This window comes from Cicer arietinum, chromosome 5, assembly GCF_000331145.2.
Source record: "Cicer arietinum cultivar CDC Frontier isolate Library 1 chromosome 5, Cicar.CDCFrontier_v2.0, whole genome shotgun sequence".
Lineage (NCBI taxonomy): Eukaryota > Viridiplantae > Streptophyta > Magnoliopsida > Fabales > Fabaceae > Cicer > Cicer arietinum.
Genome location: NC_021164.2, coordinates 1,388,163 through 1,399,851, shown reverse-complemented (window position 1 = coordinate 1,399,851; position 11,689 = coordinate 1,388,163). Strand labels below are relative to the sequence as shown.

The 11,689-nt window shown below is 28.7% G+C and overlaps 2 protein-coding genes across 2 annotated transcripts; one reads left to right on the top strand and one right to left on the bottom strand.

Annotated features, from left to right (window-relative positions):
* Positions 1-2,774: 2,774 nt before the first annotated feature.
* On the top strand, positions 2,775-5,206 carry LOC101496655 (uncharacterized). Its single transcript, XM_004499660.4, has 6 exons — positions 2,775-3,145; positions 3,302-3,380; positions 3,513-3,534; positions 3,664-3,769; positions 4,494-4,601; positions 4,738-5,206. The coding sequence occupies exons 2-6, from the start codon at positions 3,320-3,322 to the stop codon at positions 4,837-4,839; spliced, it is 399 nt and encodes a 132-aa protein (XP_004499717.1). The 5' UTR covers positions 2,775-3,145; positions 3,302-3,319; the 3' UTR covers positions 4,840-5,206.
* Positions 5,207-5,394: 188 nt separating this feature from the next.
* On the bottom strand, positions 5,395-9,875 carry LOC101497416 (endoglucanase 9-like). Its single transcript, XM_004499661.4, has 6 exons — positions 9,596-9,875; positions 7,730-8,233; positions 7,261-7,410; positions 7,064-7,175; positions 6,307-6,470; positions 5,395-6,088 (listed from the first exon to the last, which is right to left on the bottom strand). Exons 1-6 carry the CDS (start codon positions 9,794-9,796, stop codon positions 5,762-5,764), a joined length of 1,458 nt encoding a protein of 485 aa, XP_004499718.1. The 5' UTR covers positions 9,797-9,875; the 3' UTR covers positions 5,395-5,761.
* Between the last annotated feature and the right edge of the window lie 1,814 nt (positions 9,876-11,689).

Sequence of the window (11,689 nt, the reverse complement as noted above, 5' to 3'; positions counted from 1 at the left end):
ATATTTAAGGCATATATTTAACGACAAAAATTCATGGATGATACACAATTAATAACATATAATAATTTAAGTAATAAAATTCAATAATTAGAAGAAGAAAAAAAATTAAGATAATTAATGGCATATAATAGGAATTTAAGTAATTAGTAAAAATTCAAATTGAAATAGGTTACACAATTAATGTCACATAATAGAAATTTAAATAAAATTCAATAATTAGAAAAAAATAATTAACATAATTAATGGCACATAATATAAATTTAAGTAATTAATAAAATTAAATTATTAGAAAATCAAACAATTAACATAATTAATGGCAACAATAAAAATTCAAGTAATTAGTAAAATTTAAATTCAGTTAAATTTGCATAATTAATGACACATAATAGAATTTTAAATAATTAGTAAAATTCAAAGTCAAGAACACTACACAATTAATGACATCTAATTAAAATTTTAAGTAATTAATAAAACTCAAAAATTTGAAAATCAAATAAATAACACAAACAACGTCACAATACATGCAACATACACATTCACCCCCACAAAGTTCGAGAGTTAGTGCTCTGATATCACAATGTAACGCCCCAATTTTTTGTTCCAAATATTAGTTAAAAATATTTATTTTCTTTTATAAACAACTATAATTTTTTTTAGAAGTATTTCATCATGTAATAATTTGAAGATACGTCAGAAAATGACTTGATATATTCTTGTTTTTGTAAAAGAACGTAATGCAATTTACTAAAATATTATTTATTCATTTATTTGCAAAATTAATATTTTCGTTGTTAGATCGATATTCATTTATGCTCCAAAATAAAATAAATTCTCTTTAAGTGAAATTCAAAAGAAGCAAGTTTGAATAAAGTTAATGACATTTAATTATTTACTAGCAAATGAAATCTCACTTCCGCATTTATATTAAAAGTTAATGATGAAGAGTAAATAACATTACAATGCACCACAAAATTTTTAGTAATACAAAATATTATTTTTAGGTAAAAGTCTCATTTTCTCATGTGCGTGCACCAACCAAACATCATTCATGCAACTCTTTGAGATTATTAGTACCTAAATGTTGGTGTAAGGCATTAGTTCATCCCACAACAAAAATTAAACCAAATAATAGATTAGCAGACAAAAAATATGAATATAAAATCTTTCTGTAATAAAAGATTTAAAGAAATTGATTCTTTAATAATTCTCAAAGATGTATCAAAAGTCATAAAATGTATCTATATAAATCAAGTAGCAACTGTAGAGCAAATAATTAGATCAAAATAAAAATAACAACAAAATGTATGCAAGTTATGCGTGCTTCTAAACATATATGATCCGGATATAACTAGCCACACATGCGTCCACATAGAAGTCACCCATACCAATGGAGAAAAATTATACCAGCCACACATGCGTCCACAAAGATGCATATGATATGTCATGAAATAATAATGATGCTCAAAAGGTACATATCACCACTCACTTAGAAAATCACACAAATTACAAGACACTTAGGCAACCACAAAGATAACAATATTTAAAACACAAATCACCAACCACTTAAACAACCACAAAGATAACAATATTTAAAACACAAATCACCAGCCACTTAGACAACCACAAAGATAACAATATTTAAAACACAAATCATCAGCCACTTAGGCAATCACAAAGATAACAATATCTAAAACACAAATCATCGGTCACTTAGACAACCACAAATATTACAATATTTAAAAAACAAATCACCAGCTACTTAGGCAACCACCAAGACAAAATATTTCAGATTAAATTTTTTAATCAATAAGACATCAAATTTATATTTTCATGGATGTTCATAGTTAGAGCTCAATAACTTCAACACATCAAATATGCATGTGAATAAATATCTTAAAATTACCACTTTCATTTTAATAATCCATAAGATTCGATTTGGCTACTTGTTATTGATAAAAATTAATACTCATATTATAAGAATACAATAATAATGGAAATTTTATTCCTTTCACTATAAAATCTTCTGCATTATATCAATATCCTACAAACCGCTAATTTAATATCCTACATTTAATATCCTACGACAAAAATAAAATCACTATTTTTCTTTAAGACATCCAGACATCATATCAATATCCTATGAACCGCTAATTTAATATATAGCCTAACTCTGCATGGGAAAAACCCTTACCTTAAACGCTTTCTTTCTTAACACCTCTAAATTCGTACGAGAAATAGCTCATGAGACAATGATGAATTCAACACCAATAGATATTGGAATTTACGACTTAAAAAATTATTTTGGGAGTATACGAATGATAAATGGGTGTGACAACATGAGGTCTAATGAAAATGTATGAACATATAAGTCATTTACGTTGCACTATTACCATTGATTTCTTGTCTAAAATTGAAGTGCACTTAATTACAATAATTGCTATTTCTTTAATTATATTAGGTTGTTACAAAACCAATTGAAATCATGTGTACTTATGTGTGTGACCAATAATTGCTATTTCTTTAATTATATTAGGTTGTTACAAAGCTAATTGAAATCATGTGTACTTATGTGTGTGAGTTAATTAAGAGTAACTAATAAAATTCACCATATATTGAACCAATTTTAATTAAACAAATAAATTAGAGATTGTCATATCACCTTTTTAATTTTTTTATCTAATAATTACAATCCATTGTTTTAGATTGCTGCCGTTACATTGCAAACCTTTATATTGCGGGAAAATATAGTTGGGCTAAATTGTGGTCGCAATACCAACGAGATACTTCAAAATCCGCAATAACTGCTGCAGACAACAATTTAAAACTATATTACAACCTAAATATTTTCATCATATTCAAAGTTCAAGCAACTAATCCTATTCCTACACATTGCTGAAAATGAAAAAGAATATCAAAAGCAATAAAAAATTTGTAGCTCAGTGAAAACAAAGTAGCATCATCAACAATCAGAAACTTTTCCAATTCTAACCTGTAAGGAGAATCGCAGCCGAATGAAGCGAGAATCACGATTTCAGCAGAAGAAGCAGCGGTTTAGGGTTTTTAATTTGCTAAAAGAAAGATTTGATTTAGGAATTTTTTGGGTTAGGGTTCTTCGTTTTAGGTTTCTATCAAACAAATAATCCGGGTATAAAATCCGGGTTTTTTCATTACCCGGTTCGGGTTATAAACCATATAATGGATTTGAGTTGGGCTTTTTTTGGTCCATTTCGTAAAATTTGGTATTGTTAACCAAAAAGGAACCATTTTTATTTTCTTGTAATTAGTTTTTGTTGAAATGTAGAAACTTTTCAAATTGAGAATGAGTGCAAGTAGTTTGGTAGCAGATAAAGTTTGGAAGCAAATTGAATCTACACACACAGGTAATAAATGGGTAATGGATATAGCTTCTTTTTTTATCATTTCAATTCCAAAGTTCTTAACCCCTCTTTTGCTTTAATTTCAATTGACCTTAAATTTGGTTGCCCCTTTTTATTTTTATTTTCATGTTACAGTGAATGATGATCAACTTTATATGTGAGTATATTGTTTCCCTTTAATTTATTTAATTTTTGGTTTTTTCTTATTTCATAGTATAAGATTGTTATTGTATTTTGAATTTGAAATTTGAAATTTGTTTCTTTTGTTGGTTTCAAAAAAACCCAGTTTACATTTCTTATTTGGTAAGAACTTTGAAGGAGCTACTAGAATTGTGGATCAAAGAGGTGTTAAGAGGATTTCTGGTAACCCCAGTGGAAGGTTTATCTTTCAGGTTTCACTTTTGCACCAATCTTGCTTTGCATCTACCCTTGTTTTTTTTTATTGTTTGTTTGTTTTTTTTTGTTTACTATTGTCTTCTTCATTCAATAGATTAAGGATCCATTTCAATTGAATAGTTTAAAACATGGTTAAAGATCATGTACATGATTTTTACTTGTGCACACATTTTTGAAATACTTGCAGAATCTAGCACCGACACTTTAGATTAAAGGCGTGTCCAACACATTGGTGTCCGACATTGAATGCAGTATGTGGTTATATTTAATCACTTTAATTTTATCAAATTATTATAGTGTTTACGTGACAGTGTCGTGTATGTGTTGGTGCTTCATTAATTGGCTAAAGATATTACTCATGTTTCTAGTTTTAGAAATACACGCAACATGTAGCATCGACACATTAGATTAAAGGAGTATCCAGTGTCTGACACATGTCGGTGTATGACACTACATGACGTCAACACTTGTGGTTACATCTAATCAGTTCTAATTTTTCAAATTATTATCAATGTCTACACCTGTTAGTGTTGAATTTGTGTTTGTGTCGGTGTTTCATTTGTTGCAGCTAATACTTGGCTAAAAGATATTATTATGTTTCTGGTTTTTAAAATCTTTTTATTTTTATTTTTGTTGGCTTTGCAAGTTTGAATGACAATATAAGGAATCATTTCATGCTCCTGATTCAAATTATTATGTGCATATTCTCTATTTGTTTAGGTTACAGGGGAATCCAGGAAAAAAGACCAGTATCTATGTTTTGCTGAAAACTTTTGCGCTTGTTATTCTTTCTTCTATGATGTTGTCAACAGAGGGGAACAACTTTGTGTAAGCCATAACCATACACTTCCTTGTTTTCTTTTATTTCATTATTCATACTCAATTCATTATAAACATTTGTATCATTCTAGTGAAGTATACAATCAATGTGCATTGTGCGCCCGCGTGTGTGTCTGTGTTTCAGTGTAAACATCAATTAGCAGCAAGACTTGCTGCATCGTTGGGATCGTATGTCGAAGTTAAGGTGTCTGATGAGGAGCTAGCTTTGTTGCTGTCCAAAATATAGCTATTGCATTTGTGAAACACAAATTATTTTTGATATAGAATTTAATGGGGCAATGAAAATCTCGTTGGACATGGTAACTGTGATGATCTCGAGAGCTCAAGAGCTTGTATGGTATGACTTTTTCTTCGAAAAGAACACTTTATTATCGCAAAAAAGCGTGATTAGATTGGCTCTTGAAAAGAAACGAAAAGCTGAAGTACCAAAAGCCATTAGATATACTTTTCCTGTTAATTGTTGATGTGAAAACTTGTATAGTGACTTCTGTTAAGTCCATGATTTGTAATGCTTTATGCCTGTATAGAATTTTAATTTCTCAACCATTAATGGTTATATACTTCCTACATTATATTTATAATTAACTTTAACATTTGCACGCATCATGTATTTTTGAAGATTTAATGCATCGTATTTTATAGGATCTAAATTTCGCGTGTCTGATATGAGAAATGATTTTTGGACATCAAAATTTTGATGTCAAATACAGTGTCATTTAATTTTTGTGTAGTTTTGAAATCTGTGTAAGATATAGAAGATAAAAAGTATGAGAGATAGAGATAAGCAAATACGATGTTGCATATGGTGTTTGTATTTTGATGTTCAAATAACACAACTGTTCTTATGCTACCGTGAAGAAAAATGAAAAAAGAAAAAGAAGAAAATACAAGGATGGATGAGGCTATTTCATTTTAATAAGTGATGACATAAGTTTTTTGGGTGCTATGATACACCTTGTAGTGTAAAACATAGTAGTAAACATGTTGGATTAAGATTGCTAAAAACTAAAAAATTTGTATCAAAGAAAGAAAATGAACACTGCTCCCACTTCATAGTCCACCATCTGATTTTGAGTTGATAGATATCCCTTTGTTGGGTAGAAATGATATCTACACTTGAAAGCAAGGTTCTGAATTCTGATCTAACATTAATTGGTACCAGAAAAGTATGCTAAAGGTCCAACAAAAGCACCATTGATGTAAGTAGCGGGTTCGGAATGACTGTAATCATCGCGATTATCAGGAAATCCGTCGTTCTGGTTTGGACCTCCGACTATGGCTCCAACCAATATGTTAGGGTTAGGATTAAATGAATGGAAAAATGGGTTGAAACCACCATCACATCCTATGGTTTGTGGATGAGCTGCTAGTGAAGGCAATGAAGATCCTCTATGGTGAATTCTCTTGGGATAGTTTTTCCCATAACCTACCATGTAAGACATTCCAAGTGGATTTTCACCTAATATGTAGTTTACCTGAAATTTCACAACAAATTTTATCAGCAAATGAAAAGAAAGTATTGAATTCACTATGGTTAATTTTATTTTTGTTTTTTAACTCTCGAGTTCCCTGGTGAAAGGGCCTCGGTAATCAGGGTTTGAATTTGAATTCTTTCGATTGATTCATCCTTAACTGAACCTTATAGTCCCCCAACCATTTGGTTACTCACTAAGATTGAATGAATGAGACTTGCCTGTCTTTTGGCGATGCTTCTTAAGGTATTTGGAGTGACGAGGACACCGCCGCAGTTAAATGTGTGCTTTGTAGCTGACATATATTTTGAATAGGTTGTAAGCAAGAATGTTATAGATGTCACATACTGGAGATTGCTATCAGGTAGCTTGAACATGAGTCCACCTGCACATTAAATGAAGCAATACATGATACAACACCCTTTCTAATAAACCCTTTAAAAAGTATATTGATTTGAAATCTGTTATTTAATAGTTGCATGACATCATTTTCTATTCTTGGAATCATTTAGAATACTATAATAGTTAATAGTAATGGATATTTTAACTTGTTAATTATTGTGATTTGAGTAGAGGTAGGAATTTGAGTGAATATTAGTAACCATGATGCAAGATTCATGACTCATGACTATAGGTTCAATTGTTTTAAACTAAGTAGCATTACTCTTTACAGGTTAACTGCAGACATAAGTACTTCGAAGACTATTTGAAAGAACTTATGACATGTCGATATACTATTTTCAGTTTGTTTCTATAAATTCTCCAAGATAGTTTAGGAAATCAGCTTATAGTTTATATGAAAATAATTTAACTTTATTTTATCATTTGTTATAAAAATAGCTTATAAATAAGCAATTACATGATAAACATTTATACTATAAATGTTTAATTAACTTGTTTATCCAACCAGAGCCTAAAAGAAAAGCAGCATTACTTCTTTGAAAGTGAAAAGTACTTATATTGTCATGTTGTGTTTACCTTGTGTATATTGTGTAGTTGAAGAAGGTGAATTAGGCAAGATCTTGCACATGAAATTATCAGCTTCTTGTCTATATTGATCAAAGTTCTTATCACCATTCAACAATGCTCTCTGCAGTAACAATTAAAATGAGTCAAACAAAGTTTAGACTAACAAATTTGGCTCTTCATATTTTTCAAAGAAAAGTCCAAATTACCCTTGAGAGAAGGACATGTGCACCAGCATATTTGTTGTCCCAGCTGAATATATCAGGTTGATCATCAGCTCCTAAGGACTTCACCAAATTATAATAGTAAACACTATTTGTTGCTCTAAAAAGCCATGCAGCTCCCCACAATAGTTCATCCTAAAGATAAAATAAAGCTTATTAGAACAAAAAAAAAAATAGTTTATTTGAATTTATCTACAGGAATAACACTTGTAAGAATATTTGGGATAACTTATAGAAATAGTTTATATGTCCATAAACTGGTTTCAGTTTATTTTCATAAGCTATTCATGATGATGGCTTATGAAAACAATTTATAAGCTATATGAAAAAAGTTTGACTTTATTTTATCTTTTATTGTAGAAATAGCTCATAACATAAATCTTTATCTGAAAAATATGATAAGCTCTTATGTATAAGTTGTTTATACAAACAGGCAGAAAGAAAATAATTTTACCTTGAATCCAGAATATGAGCAATAAAATGGACAAACAGCAGAACCAAGTGAATTACTGTAAGAACCTTGATACTGCAAAGCAAACTGATAAACCTTCTGTGAAGTATTTAACAAAAGCTTAGAATAAGTTGGATCAACTTTTCTAAAAACAATAGAAGCAGCAGCAAGTGCAGCAGCAGTTTCAGCAGCAACATCAGAACCAGGATTGTTTGAAGAAACATAGTAAACAGTTCTAACAGTGTCCATATCCTCTGGTCTTTCCCAACATTTGTGATCAGCATTTGGATCTCCAACACCAACATAGAGTCTTCCTGGTGTTGCTGTTGCACACTTGAGGAGATAGTCTGTGGCATAGCGAATCGCGGCTCTTGCTTCTTTCATTTGAGGTCCGAATCTCTTTCCATATTCAATTGTGCTCCATGATAACATTGTGGTTGTGAATGCCATTGGAAAATTGAATTTCACATTGTCTCCTGCATCATAGTAGCCTCCACTTAAATCCACCTGATAAACAATGTATTTGTGTAAGCACTTTTTTGTTCAATTTGATAAAGTGTAAAATGGTATGAATGTATTGTATATTTGTATGTATGAGTCACATACATGATACTGATAGGTAGACATGATATAGAGATACGGAGAGATCGGTAATAGTTTGACAAAATTAAATATTATATTATATATGTGGTATAGTGTTTGACATGTACATGCCTTTTAGTTAACATACTTTTTTTTTATTGATAAATGTGAGAAAATTTTCTTATGAAGTGTATCTAAAAGGGTATGAAGGAAAATAAATTTTCTTGCATGTTATTTGTTGCGAAAGAAAGTGATCACGAACTTCAGGAATTACCATGTGTCACATTATTATGAAAAGAAGAAATATTGTCATGTGAATCTAACAGAAAACATGAGTGAGTTCAACAATCGTCATTGTTTAATGAAAGATTAATATGATTTTTTTTTTTTTATTTTCCAAATATTGATAAAAGAAATGGACCATGACTTCAACTTTTGTATTTCCCTTTTGTCTTTATTTTGTACTACAAATGGAATCTATCAAAAGAATAAAACATTAGTTCTTCCATATGTTAACAAAAAGTTAATGTAAGGAAATATATTGAACCATTCAAAAGTGATTAAAAAAAAAAGAAGACTAAATAAACATCTAAAAAAAAGTGATTCTAGAAACTAGGTATCATCATAGCAGAGTAAAAGAACTATACAAAAGTCAACAAAAATATAATTACATTAAAACTTGAATTTAGAATTTTAATACCAAGTGGTTAAAGATTGACGAAGATATGGTAAGGTACATAGTATGTTTGCTTTACCATTTAAAAAAATTCCTACATTATGTTGGCTTCAAAAGAAACAAACTTTTTCAGTATTTCAATGATAAACCAAACATGGCAAATATAACATATATGTTTCCTTATATAATTATGTTTATAGGACCAAATAATCAAAAATACAAAAATGCACAAAACTTCCATTTGTAAACATATGTCAATGCATGAGGCTCCAACCAAATGGAGTCTAAGGAGGATAGATGTATATAATTTCCCACCCTTACATACATTTGAACTTGTAACCTCGAGGTCACGAGACAACAACCTTAGTAGAGCACAAATGAGAAAGGATGCTCCAATTAAGTGGAGACTTAGAAGGATAGATGTATGCAATCTAACCCTCACAATAAACGTCAATGCAAAAGGGTCCCACCAAATGGTGTATGTGGAGGGTAGATGAATACAATCTTACCCTCCCTCATTCGAACTCATATTAATATTCATATCATAAGACAACAATCTTAAATAAGCAGATAAAATTAAAGATGAAAAAAAGGAAAATAAAATATATTACATTAGCGAGACGACCATCAGAAAGACCGGAATTTGATCTCCATGTGATTTGTTGGTTAGGAGGGAGCCTTCCTGATCTCTGTCCTTGGAAAAACAATAAGGATTTAGCCAAAGCTTCTCTATAGTTTGGATTGCATTGGACATTGCCAACAACAACCAGCAAGCATGTGAGAAGTAATAAGAAAAGCAAGGAAGTTCTCATGCTCACTGGTTGCAATTGTGTGACAAAAGTGCTTTTTTTGCTTTGAAAAATGACTTCTTGGATGAACCAAAATGAGTTATATGATACCTCTTTTATAATATAAGTTAAGGGTGAATCAATCACTTGGCGTAAATCAAGGCTTTTCAATGGAAACAAATTAAGAAAACTTATATAGTTTTTTTTTTTTTGGGTACAACTTATATGGTATAGTTTTAGTCTAAGTCTGTTATACCTTGAGTCAAAATAAAAAGAATGTAGTATTCTAAAGTAATGTGATTGTTCATTTTACACGTAATAAGAAAAGAAAAGATAATAAATGCTATTTCAATAATTTCATTATAACAGTTACATATGCAACAAAAAAGACATTTCAAAAGATACGGTTATTTTTAATTGTACCCACTAATTAAGTACGTGCAACACTTCTAAGTTGTTATTTTTACAGCTTACACTATACTAAAAAAAATATAATAATAATTAATAAAAATAATTAAATAAAATCACAATTATTTTTCTTTCTTTTATCATATTTTATTTAATCTGTGTGAATGGTTAAATGCGATAATTATTTTAAAATCAAAGAAATAAAAGAAAATAAATAATAGTTTTACTAAATATATTTATTAAGTATCGGTTTACTCACTATATAATGAAATATATAGTAAAGTATAATAATTTAAAGTGATGAATATAACATTAATCATAGATGGTATCAATTCCAGAAGAAAAAAAACAGTAATTAATATTACATTAAAAATAACTTGATTTTAAAAAACGGATGAAGTAATTATTTATGTTGGGGAAGACTAATAGGTGTCGTTGGAGTACTCGATACTGATCTAATATTGAAAGTGTATGAAAACTTGTACATTTAACTTTTTAAAAATTTAAATTTTATTTTTTTCAATGCAAAAACATGACCCATTTATCTTAACATTTGATCGTAAAATCATGAAAACTCAAAAAAGTTTATTATAACAATTAATCCATCTTCGGACTCATAAAAATATTCATTTGTATAAAAAATTATTTTAATTTTCAAATAATATTTTTTTATTGTGTCATTTACTTAATATTATTTAAATAATTTTTAATGCAATATCTTCCACTATAGATATTATAATGAACTAATAATTAATAAGGTTAATTTGGTAGAGACTTACTAAAGAGTGATAAAAATAGAAATTTTGTATTAAAAAGAAGAATTAAACTTTTAAATATTTGAAAACACAAATTCTAATACATTTCTAATTACTTTTTATATTTTTAGTTTATTAACAAGTACTTATAAGACACTCTTTAGCATTTGTCAATTTAGTAAAAATAATATTATTTCCTTTTTTTTTATATATTTTTCTTGATATGTGTAAAAAGATAAAATAACTCAATTATTTTAAAACTAGTATGATTTTTCTAACCTTATAAAGAATTAATATTGTATATAAATAAATAAATAAAATGTAAGATAACTAACGATAAAGGAATAATTAATGAACTTACTTGAAAATTGAATTATTTTTATAAAAATGAACGAGTGATTTTTTTTAAAGAATTCTATATTTAAGAATGCTGTAATGAGACATTAAGACATTAACTATCAATCAAAACAAAAAGGAAACCGTTTTCCAACAGATCTATATAGTATTATAGTCACCAACTTTTATCCTTGGTTTTTTGTACTAGTTTGGTAATTAGAGTTTATCTTTTTGACTCGATGGTAATCAATTATTTATGATGCCAAAATATTGAGAATTGAATAATTTTTTTGTGAATTAAATTATTTCCTTTTTTTTTATGTTATTTTCCTTCTTTTGGATAATGGAATCAAATATATAAAAAATAATAATCAACCTTTTAATTTGTATATTTGCTCCAATGATCTGGTAAAAAAAA

What these genes read in the sequence shown, in the direction of transcription:
- LOC101496655 (XM_004499660.4), top strand. Translation starts at nt 3,320, where the DNA reads ATGAGTGCAAGTAGTTTGGTAGCAGATAAAGTTTGGAAGCAAATTGAA. An exon ending in AATTGAATCTACACACACAG is followed by an intron (nt 3,381 to 3,512) that starts GTAATAAATGGG and finishes TTCATGTTACAG; the next exon opens with TGAATGATGATCAACTTTAT. An exon ending in ACAGAGGGGAACAACTTTGT is followed by an intron (nt 4,602 to 4,737) that starts GTAAGCCATAAC and finishes TCTGTGTTTCAG; the next exon opens with TGTAAACATCAATTAGCAGC.
- LOC101497416 (XM_004499661.4), bottom strand. Translation starts at nt 9,796, where the DNA reads ATGAGAACTTCCTTGCTTTTCTTATTACTTCTCACATGCTTGCTGGTT. An exon ending in GCTCATATTCTGGATTCAAG is followed by an intron (nt 7,411 to 7,729) that starts GTAAAATTATTT and finishes TTTTATCTTTAG; the next exon opens with GATGAACTATTGTGGGGAGC. An exon ending in AACTACACAATATACACAAG is followed by an intron (nt 6,471 to 7,063) that starts GTAAACACAACA and finishes TTTAATGTGCAG; the next exon opens with GTGGACTCATGTTCAAGCTA.